Raw genomic sequence first — 19,685 nt, 5'->3', positions numbered from 1 at the left:
TCAAAACTAAAAACAATAGTGTTACTGTGATATTTATTGGATGTTTATTACATAACTAGGCCCTATACCAAGTATTTCACATGTATGACTGCATTTAAACCCAGAAATTATTGTATGTTGCTGTTTTTAAACCTATTTTCAGGTAGAGAAATTAAGATGTACCCAAGAATGCTCAAACTACTGCACAATTGCATTCATCTTACACACTAGTAAAGTAATGCTCAAAATTCTCCAAGCCAGGCTTCAGCAATACGTGAACTGTGAACTTCCAGATGTTCAAGCTGGTTTTAGAAAAGGCAGAGGAACCAGAGATCAAATTGCCAACATCCGCTGGATCATCGAAAAAGCAAGAGAGTTACAGAAAAACATCTATTTCTGCTTTATTGACTATGCCAAAGCCTTTGACTGTGTGGATCACAATAAACTGTGGAAAATTCTGAAAGAGATGGGAATACCAGACCACCTAACCTGCCTCTTGAGAAATCTGTATGCAGGTCAGGAAGCAACAGTTAGAACTGGACATGGAACAACAGACTGGTTCCAAATAGGAAAAGGAGTGCGTCAAGGCTATATATTGTCACTCTGCTTATTTAACTTATATGCAGAATACATCATGAGAAATGCTGGGCTGGAAGAAGCACAAGCTGGAATCAAGACTGCTGGGAGAAATATCAATAACCTCAAATATGCAGATGACACCACCCTTATGGCAGAAAATGAAGAAGAACTAAAAAGCCTCTTGATGAAAGTGAGAGAGGAGAGTGAAAAAGTTGGCTTAAAGCTCAACATTCAGAAAACTAAGATCACGGCATCTGGTCCCATTACTTCGTGGCAAATAGATGGGGAAACAGTGGGAACAGTGTCAGACTTTATTTTTCTGGGCTCCAAAATCACTGCAGATGGTGATTACAGCCATGAAATTAAAAGACACTTACTCCTTTGAAAGAAAGTTATGACCAACCTAGACAGCATATTAAAAAGCAGAGAGTGCTCGCTTCGGCAGCACATATACTAAAATTAGAATGATACAGAGAAGATTAGCATGGCCCTGCGCAAGGATGACACACAAATTTGTGAAGCGTTACATATTTTTATGGAAGCAACCTAGATGCCCATCAGCAGATGAATGGACAAGGAAGCTGTGGTACATATACACCATAGAATATTACTCAGCCGTTAAAAAGAATTCATTTGAATCAGTTCTAATGAGATGGATGAAACTGGAGCCCATTATACAGAGTGAAGTAAGCCAGAAAGATAAAGAACATTACAGCATACTAACACATATATATGGAATTCAGAAAGATGGTAATGATAACCCTATATGCAAAACAGACAAAGAGACACAGAAGTACAGAACAGACTTTTGGACTCTGTGGGAGAAGGCGAGGGTGGGATGTTTTGAGAGAACAGCATGTATATTATCTATGGTGAAACAGATCACCAGCCCAGGTGGGATGCATGAGACAAGTGCTCGGGCCTGGTGAACCGGGAAGACCCAGAGGAATCGGGTGGAGAGGGAGGTGGGAGGGGGGATCGGGATGGGGAATACATGTAACTCCATGGCTGATCCATGTCAATGGAAGACAAAACCCACTGCAATGTTGTGAAGTAATTAGCCTCCAACTAATAAAAATAAATGAAAAAAAAAAAAAAGCAGAGACATTACTTTGTCAACAAAGGTCCATCTAGTCAAGGCTATGGTTTTTCCAGTGGTCATGTAGGGATGTGAGAGTTGGACTATAAAGAAAGCTGAGCGCAGAAGAATTGATGCTTCTGAACTCTGGTGTTGGAGAAGACTCTTGAGAGTCCCTTGGACTGCAAGGAGATCCAACCAGTCCATCCTAAAGGAGATGAGTCCTGGGTGTTCGTTGGAAGGACTGATGTTGAAGCTGAAACTCCAATACTTTGGCCACCTGATGCGAAGAGTTGACTCATTAGAAAAGACCCTGATACTGGGAAAGATTGAAGGCAGGAGAAAAGGGGGCAACAGAGGATGAGATGGTTGGATGACATCACCGACTCAATGGGCATGGGTTTGGGTGGACTCCGGGAGTTAATGATGGACAGGGAGGCCTGGCGTGCTGTGGTTCATGGGGTCACAAAGAGTCAACACAACTGAGCAAATGAACTGAACTGAACTGAACAAGACGGCACAAGAAGCAAACAGTGGCAGTGCAGTTTGAAACTAGTCTTCCTCCAAGACCTGTATTCACTCTGCCTCCCAGTGCTTCCCAACTCTAGCTAAATCTACCATATGTTTCTGTATCTTGTATTTAGACAGGAACAATTAGACGAAATTTACCAGGCAGGTCAAATCTGAAACCAGAATTCATGGATAGTGAGTGCTGTTGGCCACAAACCCGTGATCGATTTTAAAATACAAATTTCAAACCTTTTGATATGCCTTCAAAGAACATACCTGGTTCAGAAAAATTACAAAAGAAAAGTGAAAAGATAATAGAACTATTTTTATGGTAAAATATATGGCCAAATTGTTTCAAGCTACTGACACTGCTTAAGGACCTGTCTATAACTTTCACTGATTGAAAACTGTTTCTTGTTGTCCCCATCAAATAATTGTTGAACAAATATTTAATGAACACTTTTGAAAGGTGCATTAGAATTCAATTGTAAATGACAGATTTCACTCTAGCTAATTTAAACAGAAAGGGATTTACTATTAATAGGAGGAACTGGGGATTCATTAAATCACTAAAAGGGCTAGTAGAACAGGGTTGAGGCAGCACTTTCAGGCGTGACACCCAGAGCAGTATCACAGAACTGCGTCATTATGGGCGCCATGCTTCTTCCCCACTTATGAAGCTGGGGAGTAAGGAGGCCATCACTGTAGCTGCTGACTTGAACATAATCTGAATCAGCAGAATGGATGCCCTGCTCTCTGTCTCTTATCACCCACGAAAATCAGGGGCTGAATGCTGGTACCTCCACAGGAACTGTCCCAGAAAAAGCAACCATGTGCCAGCAGAAATAACAGAAGTGGCAGAAGTACAGCCTTCATCTCAGAATGTTCACTTTTAACCAGCTAAGTTACATCTATTTTTTAGAAACGAGGTTTCACTAATCCAAGCTGTAAGGACGTCTGGGAAACAGAGTTTCTAGATTTGCAGCCTAAAGCAACAAGATTTGCTAGCGAAGAGTTGTAATTAAGCTGAGTGTATCGATCTGTGACCTCAGTTACAGACAGACCCTGAGTTATGAGAGCCAGCCCTGAGCTGGCTGGCTCCACACTCCACTCCTGACATAGTTCCATTCCACACCACACCACACTCCACTCCTGACATAGTTCCAAGTAGGGACTCAAGAACAGCCCAGCCCAAGGTTGGTCAGTGGTGGGTGAAAACATAATTTGGGTCTAGGTTCCTTTCTCAGGATTTTGGAACTAGAGCATTGAAGGACTGGGCCAATGAACTGAAGGGCTTTATAGAAGTGAGGTTAAGTAGATTTGGAGTCAGAATGAAAATGAGTCATGTGTGAGCAAATAGCATTATACACATATTCATTGAGAAATATGGAGGTAAATACCAAAAGGAATGGAACAAAATGTTACAAGTGGTTGCAACAGAAGGAGGGGCAAAGGAATTTCTTTTGTTGTTAATGTTTATAATTCTTTTAGTGCTACTTGAATTTTTGAACCTTTTGCTTGTATTACCAGAATAAAAATTAATATGAAAAACACCAGGGACTTCCCTGGTGGTCTAGTGGCTAACACTCTGCACTCTAAATGAGGGGACCCAGGTTTGATCCCTGGTCAAGAAACTAGGTCCCTCCCATATGCCGCAACTAAGGATCCTGCATGCTCAACTAATACCTGACACAGCCAAATAAATAAATAACTTTTAAAAATACTATAAACAAGGAGAAGGAAATGGCAACTCCAGTATTCTTGCCTGGAGAATCCCACAGACAGAGCAGCCTGGCAGGCTATGGTCCATAGGGTCGCAAAGAGTCAGACACGACTGAAGTGACTTAGCATGCACGCACCATAAATAACTCCATCCCCTGGCATTTCAGTCAACAGCAACGTGAATACCCCAAACTTGGGCATTTAAGCCAGAACAACTAACCTACACATCACAGGACCACGAGCTGAAGAGAGAGAGAGCCAGACCATCAGTCCTCGCTTGTCTCACTTCCCACCTTAGCACCTCCACTACCACCAAGTTGAAAAAAATTGAAAACCCAAAACTAATTTAGCAAGAACCTTGAATGCCAAGCCAAGGAGTTAATCACTCTGACAATGGGGATAGCTTTGAATAAGGGAATGACTTTAGTGTGTACAGTGCTTCTTTGTGCACAGGATAAATTTGATAGAGAGATTGGCAGTAGCCAGGAGATTGATTGGGAGATTACTAATAGGATCCTGGATTAAATCAATGGCAGTGGAATTGGAGAGAAAAAGTTGGACAAAGAGATATATAGTAGAGGATTTCACGGTAGTTGATCAGATATGGGGAGTGAGGAGAGTAAATTTGGCGGATATATTCCACTTTTCCAGAATCCCTTCCTTTTAGGAATGGTCCCTCACCCTTTCCATGAGATTCTGGTGGTGAATCAGAGTAAACTTGTATTCCCCAAACAAATGTGTCCCAAGTTGACTCCTTCCTTGGATGGTGTATTTGGTTCACAGGCATAACCCAAAGTGAATGAAAGGCCTTTCTGGGAACCCTTCCCCAGTGTTACTGGGGAAGATGCTCTCTTCCACCATGAGTTTGGGAATGCCAGAAGCCATTATTCCCTGGTGGCTCAGAAGGTAAAGAATCCGCCTGCAATGCGAGATCCCCGGGTTGGGAAGACCCCGTCCCCTGAAGGAGGGCATGGCAACCCACTCCACTATTCTTGCCTAGAGAATCCGCATGGACAGAGGAGCCTGGTGGGCTACAGTCCATGAGGTTGCAAAGAGTCAGACATGACTGAGCGGCTACGCACAGCACAGTAGCCATTATCCTGCCATGTAGAGAAGGCCTATCATGACAGAGAGTCAAACAGAGCCCTGACATCATTTGTTATTGAACCCATCCATACCTATACTGATGAACTTCTCAGTGAGTCAAGATATTAACTTTTTTGCTTATGGACTGGATTTCTATCATTTGCAACAGAAAAAGGATTTATTAACAAAGAGTCAAAAATGGTTTAATTTATATATCAAAAAAATATTTACAGCATAGCTGCCAAATGAACAGTTAAATGTTCCAGTACAATGGGAGATTAAAAAAAAAAATCCTGGACTTCCCTAGTGGTACAGTGGATAAGAATCTGCCTGCCAATGCAAGGGACACGGGTTCAATCCATGGTCTGGGAAGATCCCACATTCCTCAGAGCAACCAAGCCCAAGTGCCACAACTACAGAGGGGCACTCTAGAGCCTATGCTGTAATTCCTGAAGCCCATGAGCCCTAAAGCATGTGCATCACAACGAAGAGTAGCCCCCCTGCTTACCACAACCAGACAAAGCCTGCAAGCAGCCATGAAGACCCAGAAGACCCAGCACAGCAAGACATATTAATTAATCTTTCAAAAAATTCTAAAACATGCCCCATATACCTTGAAATCTATTTCAACTCTGTAACAAGTATTGACATCAAAGACACTCAATAACTCTAGGATTCAGTCTTCCCTTCCATAAGGTCGAGGAAAGGGGGGATTATATTGTACATTTGGCTTTATGTATCTCCAGGTTCCACACCTGAGGATTCAACCAACTTCGGATCAAAAATATTCAGGAAAAAAATTCCAGAAACTCCAAAATGCCAAACTTGAATTTGCCAAGTATCAGCAATTATTTTCATAACATTTTCATTGTACTTATAATTTTTACATGCATTTACATTGTATTAGGTGTTGCAAATAATCTAGAGATGATTTAAAGTGTACAGGGGGATGTATGTAAGTTATATACAAATACTATGACATTTTAGAAAAAAATACTTGAGCATCCACAAATTTTTGGTATCCAGGCTTAGGAGTCCTGGAACCAATCTCCTTCAGGTACTGAGTGAAGACTGTCTTGTTTACTAAAGATTTTCTTCAGCTCTAAAGTTTTATGATTCTAAGCCATGACATAGAAGAAGTCTATGTAACTCTAGTGAGTTACTCCAAGATTCTAAAATATGAAAGTTCAGATTGCAAACTCAATTAACTGGGAAAAAATTGGAAGCTAGAAAGACTATGGTGATAATTGAGAAGAAACAGTTCTTGAGCCTTGTCTGGAGAACATGCAATACTGATGAAGGGATATGGATGATTCTAAGAAATATTTAGAAGAAAAAAATAATCTAATGCCTGTACATGTGTAATATGAAGATGAGTCAACAGTGGCTACTGACTCCAAAAGCTTATTAGTTTGGGATATTACAATAAAATCTTTAACAAAAATGAAGTCTTTAAGAAAGCACAAGCATTACGAGAGATTTAGTACAGTTCTGGACATACTGCATCTGAGCTGTTATGTATTCAAAGAGAAAGTATACAGAATTGAAAATCTAGAACTGAAGTTCAAGTGGGAAGTCAGGACTCATGTTACAGTTTTGAGAATCATTTAACATAGAGGGAATGGGCAAAGTCCTGGGAATGAATAAAAGCTACAGTAAAAACTGATAATTGACATAACTAATTAGTTTATTAATAAGCAAAAATTAAAATTATAAACATTTCTTAAGCCTTTAAAAAGTTCAAATTTATAAATCTTGCTAGTCTATTTACAGATCTCATAATCTTTGCACAGAAATTTGGACAATAACTTTCACTTACACTCTATGATTTAATTAATACTTCTGGACAAGATGGGCCTGATAATCTATGTGAGCCTACTTCTACTGACTCCAGAAATCCTGAGTCTGCCGTTTGATCCTCAAAACAATGCCTTCCTGTCCTGGGCTCACTCCTATGCTGCATTCCACAATCCGTCTAACTGCTGGGTCTGTGGAGCACTCCCCACTTCATCAGTGGAAGCCTTCCCGTGGTGGACATCTCCAGACGAGATCGGGCGCGTTCAGGGTGGTATGGCCGTAGACTGGACATCTCCACTTCAAGGAAAGGACTTTTCTCCAAGTCTGCAAATACCTTCAACAATCGCATGTGATACCTCTTCTTAAACTGATGACATCTAACTACCTTAAGATGGACTGATGTAACTATGGACATAATGTGACTTTTCATTTTGATTTTAACTTGGTTTAATGACTATTTTGCCTTACATCAGTAACTGTATAATGGGGTTTTCTAACCGTCTAAAAGCTTTTAATTTACAAATAGTTGTCCGAGCTCCTATGAATGCCACAGCCTCCTCCAACTATTACTTGGAGCCCCTGGATCAGACATCCTCACTATGAGGATTAGGAGAATATGTTGCCTCACCAATTCAGGGACAACGCCCCTTGTCAGCTCAGAAGCAGTTATGGAATGAGAACGACGCCCCTTTTCCCTAGGCAACATAATTCTCCTAAAAGGAAAGGGGGAAATGAGAGAGTCATTTCCTAGGCAGGTTGATAAGAAGTCTAGGGGAGAGGTCTGGGGTATTCAAGGAGGAAGAAAGGACAAACTTTTTACTTTTTTTCCTCTACATTCCTTAGGATTATATAACAATAATGTGTCTTGCCTGAGGATAGTCTTTGGATCAAACCCTCTGGCTAATTCTGTTTTCTTAAAACATAAATTACGGGAGTAGGTCTGGTCTTTACAAGGATGTATCCTGCCTGAGGACAATCTTTGGGTTAAAACTTCTGGCCAACTCTGTTATCTTAAAATGTAAATTATGGGAGTGGGTCTGGTGAGGTCTTTGCAGCCTCCAGACATTCTTCGGATTCATTGGAGAATATATAACTCCATTGCTAACACTAGCAAAGGGGGTACTCTTTTGCCCCCTTCTGATGCCTATGTCAGAAGCTTTCTCTATCTCCTTTATACTTTAATAAAACTTTATTACACACACAAAAAAAACCCTGATAATTGACATAACTAATTAGTTTATTAATAAGCAAAAATTAAAATTATAAACATTTCTTAAGCCTTTAAAAAGTTCAAATTTATAAATCTTGCTAGTCTATTTATAGATCTCATAATCTTTGCACAGAAATTTGGACAATAACTTTCACTTACACTCTATGATTTAATTAATTCACAAGCTTAACGTACTGAATACTTCTTGAATATTTAACCAATTAAAATTTAAATAATTTAAATAATTACTTTTTCTTGGATATTTTAAACTACAATTACAAATGTAACATATCCAGCATCTAGCCAGTGAAATTTTATAAGCACTTATGTAACTCTTTAAATCTAATAGCAATAAATCAATCTCAGACTTCCCTGGTGGCACAGTGGATAAGAAACTGCCTACCGATGCAGGGGACACAAGTTTGATCCCTGGTCCAGGAAGATTCCACATGCCACAAAGCGACTAAGCCCATGTGTCACAGCTACTGAAGCTCATGCACCTAGAGACTGTGTGTACTCTGCAACAAGAGAAGCCACCACATTAAGAAGCCCACACACCACAACTTGAGAGTAACCCCCATTCTTTGCAACTAGAAAAAAACCCATGGGCATCAATGAAGACCCAACACAATAAAAATAAATAAATTTAATTTTAAATAAATAAATAAATCTCCTACTTGTGGGAACAAAATTCTCTTAAAAGTTCCACATATATTTTTTCTTCCAGTTTTATGGAAATATAATTGACATACCACACGATACAGGCTTAAAATATACAACATTAGGATTTGATTTATGTACATCACAAAGTGGTTTTCACTAGTGAGCATCCATCATCTCATACATATACAAAGTTAAAGAAAAAGTGTATCTTGTGATGAGAACTCAGGATTTACTCTAACTTTCATGTACAACATACAGCAGTGTTAATTACACTTATTGTGCGTTGCATTCTTCATACTATCTATCTCATAACTGGAAATTTGTACCTTTTGACTGCCTTCATTCAATTTCCCCTCCCCCAACCCCCTAAACCCCGACCCTCCCCCCAAAAGATCTCAAAAGTTAACAAAGTACACAACACCACAGTTATTAACTTTTACAGAAATAATGAAAAATTGTATTAATTTACCACTTGTATATCAAAGGTGACATGTTGTGGCAGGCATGGAGATGTGCCACTCAGATCCTTCTTCAAGAAAGGACTTGCCTCCCTGCTCAGGGGCCAGAGGTATGATAAGCAGATGGCCTTCAGCTGTCAGCACATTCAGGGTCTGCCTCAGCTTTGGGTCCTGCCCTGCCCATGGCTACCATATACTATCTGAGGGAGGAAGAAGTACAAAGTGCAGAGTGGGACACTCCACCCTACAATACTGACTCCAGACCTCCCTGTCTCATCATCTGCTTTCAGCAAACCTAACTGCAGTGCAAAGTAACTCACACAACCAACATGAACAAAATTGCTATCTCAGACCTCTTCCAGCACCTAAGACTTCAAATCTGGTATATCAGTCATAAATCCTGTTACTACTCCCCAAGATGATTTTCCTTGAGCTCCAAGTAACTAACTGAGTTCCTTTTTAATGGTGAAGCTGTACCTGCTTACCCAATATATTCAGTTCAGTTCAGTCCCTCAGTCGTGTCCAACTCTTTGCGAACCCATGGACTGCAGCACGCCAGGCCTCCCTGTCTATCACCAACTTTTACTCAAAGTTTACTCAAATTCATGTCCATGATGAGTTGAGTCAGTGATGCCATCCAACCATCTCATCTTCTGTTGTCCCCTTCTCCTCCCACCTTCAATTCTTCCCAGCATCAGGTGGCCAAAGTATTGGAGTTTCAGCTTCAACATCAGCACTTACAATGAATATTCAGGGATGATTGTAATCTTATTTGAAATCATTTTATGCTTGATACTAATATGCATGAGCACACCCCACTTAGATACACATAGCTTATAGTTTCCACAACCTCATTGTACCTAATCTTGGTGACACATTGTGGCAGACATGGAAATATGCCACTCAGATGCCAACTGGCTGTGGGAACTTGGGCAATTTATTTACCAATCCATGCTCAATTTCCTTATCTGTAAAATAGGGTTTGTCATCTGATAGGCAAAATAAAGGACAAAAACAGCAAGAACCTAAAGAAGCAGAAGAGATTAAGAAGAGGAGGCAAGAACACACAGAAGAACTGTACAAAAAAGGTCTTAATGACTTGGATAACCACAATGGCATGATCACTCACCTAGAGTCAGACATCCTGGAGTGTGAAGTCAAAAGGGCATTAGGAAGCATTACAACAAACAAAGCTAGTGGAGGTGATGGATTTCCAGATGAGCTATAAAATCCTAAAAGATGATGTTTTTAAAGTACTAAACTCAATAGGTCAGCAAATTTGGAAAACTCAGCAATGGCCACAATACTGGGAAAGATCAGTTTTCATTCCAATCCCAAAAAAGGGCAATGCCGAGTAATGCTCAAACTACCGTACAATTGCTCTTCACATACTCGCAAGGTAATGTTCAAAATGCTTCAAGCGAGGCATCAGCAGTACATGAACTGAGAACTTCCAGATGTACAAGCTGGATTTAGATCCGTGAGATCATAGAGAAAGCAAGGGAATTCCAAAAAAACATCTGCTTCACTGATTATGCTGAAGCCTTTGACTCTGTGGATCACAACTAACTGTAGAAAATTCTAAAAGAGATGGGAATCCCAGACCACATTTTCTGTCTCCTGAGAAACCAGTATGCAGCAAGAAGCAACAGTTAGAACTGGACATGGAACAACAGACTGGTTCAAAATTGGGAAAGGAGTATGTCAAGTCCATATATTGTCACCCTACTTATTTAACTTATATGCAGAGTATACCACGTGAAATGCAGGGCTGGATAAATCAAAAGCTGCAATCAAGATTGCTGGGAGAAATATCAACAATCTCAGATATGCAGATGATACCACTCTAATGGCAGAAAGGGAAAAGGAACTAAAGAGCCTCTTGATGAAGGTGAAAGAAGAGAGTGAAAAAACTGCCTTAAAACTCAACATTCAAAAAACTAAACTAAGATCACGGCATCTGGCCCCACCACTTCATGGCAAATAGAAGGGGAAAAAGTAGAAACAGTGCAGTGACATATTTTCTTTTCCTGGGCTCCAAAATCACTGCGGACAGTGGCTGCAGCCATGAAATTAAAACACTCTTGCCCCTTGAAAGAAAAAGCTATGACAAACCTAGACAGCATATTAAAAAGCAGAGACATCACTTTCTCAACAAAAGTCCGTATAGTCAAAGCTATAGCTTTTCCCATAGTCATGTACAGTTGTGAGAGTTGGAGCATAAAGAAGATTGAGCACCAAAGATGCTCTCGAATTGTGGTGCTGAAGAAGACTCTTGAGAGTCCGTTGGACTGCTAGGAGATCAAACCATTCGATCCTAAAGGAAATCAACCCTGAATATTCATTGGAAAGACTGGTGCTGAAGCTGAAGCTCCAATCCTTTGACCAACTGATCTGAAGAACTGACTGATTGGAAAAGATCCTGGTCTATGGCCATACCACCCTGAACGTGCCCGATCTCGTCTGATCTCAGAAGCTAAGCAGGGTCGGGCCTGGTTAGTACTTGGATGGAAAAGATCCTGATGCTGGGAAAGACTGAGGGCAGGAGGAGAAGGGGGCGACAGAGGATGAGATGACTGGATGGCATCACTGACTCAAAGGACATGAGTTTGAGCAAGCTCAATGAGACAGTGAAGGACAGGGAAACCTGATATGCTGCAGTTCCTGGGGTCGCCAAGAGGCACGATTTGGTGACTAAACCACACCTGATAGGGTTGTAAATAGTAAATGAGCTAATACTTTAGAAAGTGTGTAGATAGAACAGCCCCTGCCCATACAGTGTATTCAGTAAAGGCTACCCATTACCACTATTGGTCAGTTTCACATTGCCTGTATATTTTATCTGTGTCAGCAACCAACATTCTATAATAATCTATTGACTAAGCAACTACAGAAAAAGTTCTTATATTTCAAACCCCTTACTGATCAGACTGCAGATTAAAAAAGAAAAAAAAAAAAGACTGCAGATTTTAGGACCAAGGTAAATTCGAGACTTTACTTCAGTTCAATTTGTTATCAGCTGAATGTTTTGAATTATTTCATTCCATGAAAACATAAACCAGATGTGTGAAGATCAAATTGGGAGCATATTTGTAAAAGGCCTTTCTGAACTAGAAAATTTATAAAAATGTGGGATATTTTTCCAACACTGTTAAGAGCTAGACAATTCCTTCAGTTACAATATGATCTTCGCTCTTCAAGTAAAATTTCGCCCCTTCAGCAAAGTGATTTCCCCCTGGGTGGTTCAAAAGCTCAAATGAAACCAATTTAACAGGAATAATTTTAAAATAATAATGAAGACATATGGATAGTCTACCATGGGGCAAAGTTCTGAAGATGTTGAAATGACTGTAAAACATTAAGAACCAAATGTTGACATCTATTATCAATCTTAGGAAATCATTTAGTTCAGTCCTCCCAAAGATTCTGTTAAGTAAGATGTTAGACGTCCTTCAATGCCTTAGAAATTTATTCATATGTCCAAGAAGAGCAAATTTAGGAAAAACAAAAGCTGCCCTTGCTTTTGACCACAAGTTAGGAATTTTCTATCATTGGTGCAGCGCCTGAAAACAAAACTCAACTTTCTTGACTTGGCTATTTCTATGGGGCCTTGAAAATCTAAAATATTGCAAACAATTGGACTCACTGCTTAATTCTACCCGTACTTCAAGCAATTCCTTCCAAGAAGTGTGCATATTTCAAGTTGCCAATTTGGAAAAACAGAGACGGAACTTACACAAAACGGAATTGAACACATGGCTCGAAGCCTTTCGCTGTGCTGTTTTTAAACCAGGGGAGGGGGATAGGAGAACCAAGCTTAAAACACCCGAAGTAGCAGCTATCAGTGTTCTAGAGCGCTGGGCGTTCCTAGGGGAGGGAGCCACTAGCGGAGGGTGCAAAGACACAGCAAGCGGACTCTTTCCCATTGACACTGCTGAGACGCCGCCATCCCTACATATTCCTACACGTGGCTCCCGACCCCATGTACGGTCACCAGGGAGCTCTGGAGACAGCAGCGCCCCGGGGACATCACGCTCAGCTCCCAGCTCGGCCCACTAGGGGCCCCCGACACGCCAGCTTCTGGGAGGGGCGGGGAAGAGAGAGGGCGTTTTCTGCCCGGATTCCAGTGGGAAAACAAGGAAAAGAGGAGGCGGTTGCGCAACCTGGACTTGGGGTGCGGCTCCGGGAACAAAGAGCGCGAACAGCCGAGGCTCTGCAAATGCACTCAAATCAACACCGGGGCTGAGCCCTACTGCATAAGGGCACGCAGGTTTCTCGAAGCCAATCCAGCGCTACAGGATCACAAGTGCTATCTCGCAGCACCCAGGACTCTGCATTGTAAACAAACGCCAGGGCTGCTCGAACCCAAGGGCATTTGAAAACTATCGCTTCCGTCGGGTATTAACTCAGCCTCAAGCGAACGCCCTAATCCGGAGCGTTACTGGCGGCTGCGGCCGGCTCGCTCCTCAACCGAGCTTGGTCCTTTCCTTTGGTCCCGCCCCACTGCTCAGCGCGGATAGGTGGCAGGGAGCAATTCTGGCGCTGATTGGGCGGCGGCAAAGTCGCTCACGGAGACTGTAAGTGGGGGTACCCTGGCGTGCTAAATTTATCTTCAGACAAGCGACCGCGCCAGCCGCGAATCGGATGTCTATGGAGGTGGCATAGGCGATATCCCTGAGCTGAGAGCATCGCCCGGCCCCCCGAATCCTTCTTCCCTCTGTTTTGTTTTTCATTTTCCCCCTTCCTCCCCCCCTCCCCCCTCCAGTCAGCGACGACTGGCTCTTGACCCCGTTCAGGCCTCGGTGAAGGTGAGGACCAGAGCCGCCGTGGCGGCTGAGTGGTGCGCTCTGAAATGGCCGCTGCCGTGAGCTTTGTAAAATGGCGGGCGCCGGCTCTGCTGGGGACCGCGGCGCTGCTCTGCAGCCCAGCCGCAGCAGAGACCATTCTCTTCATCGCTGATGGAGATGAAAGAGAAAGATAGTGTCGGGTTCTGAGACGGTTTCCTGTGGTTGTTAGCTACGGCGACCGCCCGGGGACGCGAGAGGAGTTCCGTAGGCGAGGGTGGACTCCCACAGGAAGCCAGCCCCAGCTGTGGCTGGCAGCGCGCACCTGTGACAAGGAGGAGCCGAGGGATATAGCTGGCTGGGCAGCCCATCGAAGTGACCGTTTTAAAAAGCACTTAGGTACTCGATGGGGTGTCCGTGCCCACTTCCTACCTCAGCCTTGTGAACAGTCTGCACTCCACCCCAGCCCTCCTGCACCAAGGGTATTGTTCAGAGCAGGAACCACCCGAGGGAGGGGGTGGATGGATGGTGTTACCGGTCAGTTTAGCCAGAAGAGACAAAAGATGAGGGTTCCCCCCGGTCCTTTTCAGGGAGTCAAATAGAAACTTTACTCTTTAAGGGAGTCCAGTCTCTTTGTCCTCGAGGGATTCAGGAGAGCACCTCTGAAAAGGTGGAGATTAGGCCCTCCTTCCTGAAAACAAAGCGCACCACTCCGTTGTGTCCTTCCCTAGCAGCAAGGGAGAGGGATTGTAAACTTTTAGGTCACCCATTGACTCCACGAAGTTCTCTGCAACTAAGGGCCATTCAGGACTGTGGTAGAACAGTCTCTGCTCTTTTGCTGCCAATAATGAAGGTGTACGGCATTCTGCTGCCGGTTTGAGACCCTCGACTTTCTGGCAGTAGTTACCCATTGTATAGATCATTCATTTCTCTCTGCACCATCCAACTCCTGGTCCCAGATTTTTAGTGCTTGTGAAATTAAGATATTTGGGGACACACAAGCAATGACTAGGCACTTGGGATCTGCAGTCGAACTTTCTGGGTATGTTCTTAGTTCTTCACAGATGCGTTAACTTAGCAGGGGACTTAAGCTCCCATTTGTTCATCCTTAAAGGATTATTAATAATAGTCCCTAACTCCCAAGTTCGTTTTGAGGATTAAATGAGCTCATCTGTGAGGGATTTCGAAGTTACTGGCACATGGTAAACAATGATCATTCAGTGAATGTTAGCAACCTTAAGGGATCTTGGTTATTGAGACAAGAGTGGTTATAACAAAAAGGCATAGTTCTTGTAACGTTTCGGTGTTTAATTCCATTTTAGATTACTTAAGATGCTTAGTTTTAGAGACATTAAGTTGTGGCTATACTTGAAAAAGTTAAGTTTAGTTTCTGAGAGTTTTATGTCTTTCAATGAGTCAGTGGATGGGGAAGCATTTCAAAACAATGAGATTACGAGAGTATTAAATAGGATAAAATATTAACACTTTTATTATGTTAGACGTCTATTTCGGTCTAAGATCTGCCTTTCAGTGAGGAATCATTTGCACTGCCCGGCTCTAAAATAAATTGTAAAGAATGGTCATCTTAGAGGTTTGTAGCTAGTTCTATTTTTACAGTGTCTAATTTTAATTTTTCTCATTCTAGGCTTTGGTTACTCCCCTTCCACCCTATCCCTTAATTTTATTTTTTTGAAGAGTCTGCATTTCAAGCTTCCAAGGTGGAGAGTGATTGCAGAAGAGAGTGCTCCTCATTTCAGGTATCTTACCCTCTAGCTGTTAATAGGAAAACCCTTTTGATTCAGGATCTAATAAAAGAATCCAAAGGTTACTCTGTAGCCAAATCATGAAGTTTAAATCAAAAGTAACTACATTTAGATAGACACTAAAGTTGAATGCCTTTAACCTTATAAAGCTAGTATTTAGAAGTCCTAAAATTTGCATTACCATTCCATTTTATGATGCTTTTTAAAAAGTATTGTGTGAGAAATAAACCTATTAAAATGAGAGTTTCTGTTTTCTTTAGGTCCTTGTTAAGCCTTCACTTAAAGAATAATGGGATGCTGAGTACTTAGTAAAATATATGTATTACTTTGAATGAGTCTAATTTGGGATAATATAAATATTTATGTAATTTTAAGTCCAAAGATATAGTAGCTAATTTTTGGATTACACTTTATTTTTCAGTGTTAACACACAATATTTATATATAACAGAATTCTATATCTTGCAAAACTTTGAACTGTTTGTGTGTTTTTGAAGTAGCTCATCAGAATAGTTGTGAGCCCTGAAAGAAGCCTTAAGATGTGTAACAGTGTCAACAATGAGTGTATCTAATGGCAGTAGGCATCAGAAAGCTAAGAGATTCCAAGATACTGTGTACCCTGAAAGGGTATACAGTGGGTGATTATGGCCCCATGCTGCCTGTTTTTGGAAATAGAGATTTATTGGAACACAGCTGTGCCCTTCTAATGTATTGTCTATGACTGCTGCCATTCTCCAACTACAGAGTTGAGTAGTTGTAATAGAAACCATATGGCCCATCAGGTAAAAAACATTTATCATATGGTACTTTATGGGAAAAATTGGCCAACCCTGCGATGGGACCTCAAGATCCCTTCCTTAAAAATACACTTATCAGCTCTTTATTATTTCTTGGTCCAATGGTTCCCAAACTATGTTTTATAGAGTATTAATGTTATCTAAGTTAATAAGCATTATGAGAAAAAGATAAATGCTAACAATAGTTTTTTCTTTATAATTTATTTTAAAATGTAAGTTTAAGACTGCTAAACTCATTTCTATAGCTTTTATTTTTATGTGATAATCTACCTTTAAGAAAAGGTGTGCCATACCCGAGAGCACCAGGAAGTCGAATGAGAGATCACCTGATACACGAACGTGTGATGTTCCATCTGCGCATTGATGCATAGGCAGCATTTACAAATTAACTGATGTGTTGCTATATATCATCTCTTTGATGATTGCTCATCTTCTATGTATCCTGTCTTATAATGTCAACACATTTGTAATACTCAATGTTTATGCTAAATTAACCATGTTTTGTACCACAAATTCATTGCCTATGGATCTGTTGCTGAAACAAGGAAGTCTTAAACAAGAAGTAGAATCTTTTTGTTATCAAATTGTGTCTGAATCACATGATCAAAAGGTTGGAATATTACAAAGTGAAGATGAGCAGTTGCAGCCTTCAGTTTCTAAAAATTCAGAAGGTGAGCTTTCCAGGGTTAAATTTATGTCCAATTCCAACAAAATAACTACTTTTAGTAAGAAACCAAAAAGAAGAAAATATGATGAAAGTTATTTGTCTTTTGGATTTACTTACTTTGGAAATAGAGATGCACCTCATGCTCAGTGTGTATTATGTAAGAAAATTTTATCAAATAGCTCTTTGGCCCCTAGTAAGCTTCGAAGACATTTGGAAACTAAACATGCTGCATATAAAGACAAAGACATAAGTTTTTTCAAACAACATCTTGATTCTCCTGAAAATAATAAACCCCCAACACCTAAAATTGTCAATACAGATAATGAAAGTGCTACAGAAGCATCATACAATGTAAGTTACCATATAGCCCTGAGTGGAGAGGCTCATACTATTGGAGAATTGCTTATCAAGCCTTGTGCAAAAGATGTCGTGATGCGAATGTTTGACGAACAGTATAGTAAAAAAATAGACGCAGTACAGCTATCAAACAGTACCGTTGCTCGTCGAATTAAGGATCTAGCTGCTGACATTGAAGAGGAACTTGTTTGTAGACTGAAAATTTGTGATGGGTTTTCACTGCAACTAGATGAATCAGCTGATGTTTCAGGACTTGCCGTGCTGCTCGTGTTTGTTCGTTACAGGTTTAATAAGTCTATTGAGGAAGACCTACTCTTATGTGAATCTTTGCAAAGTAATGCCACTGGTGAAGAAATTTTCAACTGCATCAACAGTTTTATGCAGAAACATGAAATTGAATGGGAAAAATGTGTTGATGTTTGTAGTGATGCTTCTAGGGCAATGGATGGGAAAATTGCTGAGGCTGTCACCTTGATAAAATATGTGGCTCCCGAAAGCACCAGTAGTCACTGCCTATTATATAGACATGCACTAGCAGTTAAAACAATGCCTACGTCTCTGAAAAATGTGCTAGATCAGGCAGTACAAATCATCAATTACATTAAAGCTCGACCACATCAATCCAGACTACTAAAAATTTTATGTGAAGAAATGGGGGCCCAGCATACAGCACTTCTTCTAAATACAGAGGTAAGGTGGCTTTCCCGAGGTAAAGTTCTTGTGAGACTTTTTGAGCTTCGTCGTGAACTGTTGGTTTTTATGGATTCTGCTTTTCGACTGTCTGATTGTTTAACGAATTCATCTTGGCTGCTAAGACTTGCATATCTTGCAGATATTTTTACTAAATTAAATGAGGTTAATCTGTCAATGCAAGGAAAAAATGTGACAGTTTTTACAGTATTTGATAAAATGTCATCATTGTTAAGAAAATTGGAATTTTGGGCCTCATCTGTCGAAGAAGAAAACTTTGATTGTTTCCCTACACTCAGTGACTTTTTGACTGAAATTAATTCCACAGTTGATAAAGATATTTGCAGTGCCATTGTGCAGCACCTAAGGGGTTTGCGTTCTACTCTGTTAAAATATTTTCCTGCAACAAATGACAGTCATGCTTGGGTTAGAAATCCATTTACAGTAACTGTTAAACCAGCCTCTTTAGTGGCACGGGACTATGAGAGCCTGATTGATTTAACATCTGATTCTCAAGTGAAACAAAATTTCAGTGAACTTTCACTAAATGATTTTTGGAGTAGCCTAATTCAGGAGTACCCAAGTGTTGCACGGCGTGCAGTTCGAGTACTTCTTCCTTTCGCTACAATGCACCTGTGTGAGACAGGCTTTTCATATTATGCTGCCACAAAAACAAAATACAGGAAAAGACTGGATGCTGCACCTCATATGCGGATCCGACTTAGCAACATTACACCTAATATTAAGCGAATATGTGATAAAAAGACACAAAAACACTGTTCTCATTAAAGTTGGAGGGTTATGCATGCCTCTGGATAGCCAAATATAAGATGAAAATAAAAGATGATTTACTTCACTGATGGTATCTTGGGGTTTTAAATAAAATTATTCAAATTTTTTACACTTTAGATTGTAAGAAAGGTAAAGAATCACAGATTTAAACATGTACTAATGTTGGTGATTCTTCTTCACATTGTAATTTCAAAGGGTTCCATGGTGATGGCTGTGGAAAATATTGACTCACAGGATAAAGTTACAGTTCCTTAGCATGACATTCCTTTTTAGGATCTCATCAGTGCCAATCTTTCTAACCATGCCACCCTGTAGCTCTCCAGTCACAGGGACCTTCTTGCCTAAACATACCACTGTTTCATGCTTTCAAGTGTCAAAAAACCATTCCTTCTCCTTGATTCCTGAAAAACTCCTATTTGCTTTTCAACCCATTGATTTAATTTATCTTCGGTATTTGCATTCTCTTTATCTATTTTTTGTGTATGTCTCAACTGTGATCCTCTTGGTGTTCTCATAATTCCCAGTGTTACTGGACTGAGCTGTTATATGGTCTTATCCAGCTCTGTGTCTCCATTATCTGGTAGAAGACCTTGCTAAAGTAGAGGCTAAATAAAGGAAAATTTGTTGGTGAAAGTGAATCAGTGAAAAATGGAATAGGATATGGTAGTTATATTTGTTTGTTCTTGTGTATTGATACTACTCTCTGTGGTCTTGGCTCAGTTACTTAGTTACCTAGAATTTAGTGTGGCCATTA

General features: G+C 40.7%; 1 protein-coding gene and 1 non-coding gene across 4 annotated transcripts; both read left to right on the top strand.

The window, feature by feature from the left end:
• The first annotated feature begins 987 nt into the window (after positions 1 to 987).
• Positions 988 to 1,093, top strand: LOC136176084 (U6 spliceosomal RNA). The gene has a single exon (XR_010664465.1). It is a non-coding gene; the product is annotated as a U6 spliceosomal RNA (small nuclear RNA).
• Positions 1,094 to 13,381: 12,288 nt separating this feature from the next.
• On the top strand, positions 13,382 to 18,995 carry ZBED5 (zinc finger BED-type containing 5). 3 transcript variants are annotated; one of them, XM_065944583.1, is made up of 3 exons: positions 13,382 to 13,890; positions 15,512 to 15,623; positions 16,708 to 18,995. In XM_065944583.1, the coding sequence occupies exon 3, from the start codon at positions 16,844 to 16,846 to the stop codon at positions 18,926 to 18,928; it is 2,085 nt and encodes a 694-aa protein (XP_065800655.1). In that variant the 5' UTR covers positions 13,382 to 13,890; positions 15,512 to 15,623; positions 16,708 to 16,843; the 3' UTR covers positions 18,929 to 18,995. The 3 variants fall into 3 exon arrangements, with proteins under 3 accessions (XP_065800655.1, XP_065800653.1, XP_065800654.1); XM_065944581.1 differs by having other exon boundaries at positions 16,703 to 18,995; XM_065944582.1 differs by having other exon boundaries at positions 16,671 to 18,995.
• The last annotated feature ends 690 nt before the right edge of the window (positions 18,996 to 19,685 follow it).

Source organism: Muntiacus reevesi, chromosome 9, assembly GCF_963930625.1.
Source record: "Muntiacus reevesi chromosome 9, mMunRee1.1, whole genome shotgun sequence".
Taxonomy (NCBI): Eukaryota; Metazoa; Chordata; class Mammalia; order Artiodactyla; family Cervidae; genus Muntiacus; species Muntiacus reevesi.
The sequence above is the reverse complement of the archived record's forward strand: the minus strand, read 5'-3'. Positions and strand labels throughout refer to the sequence as shown.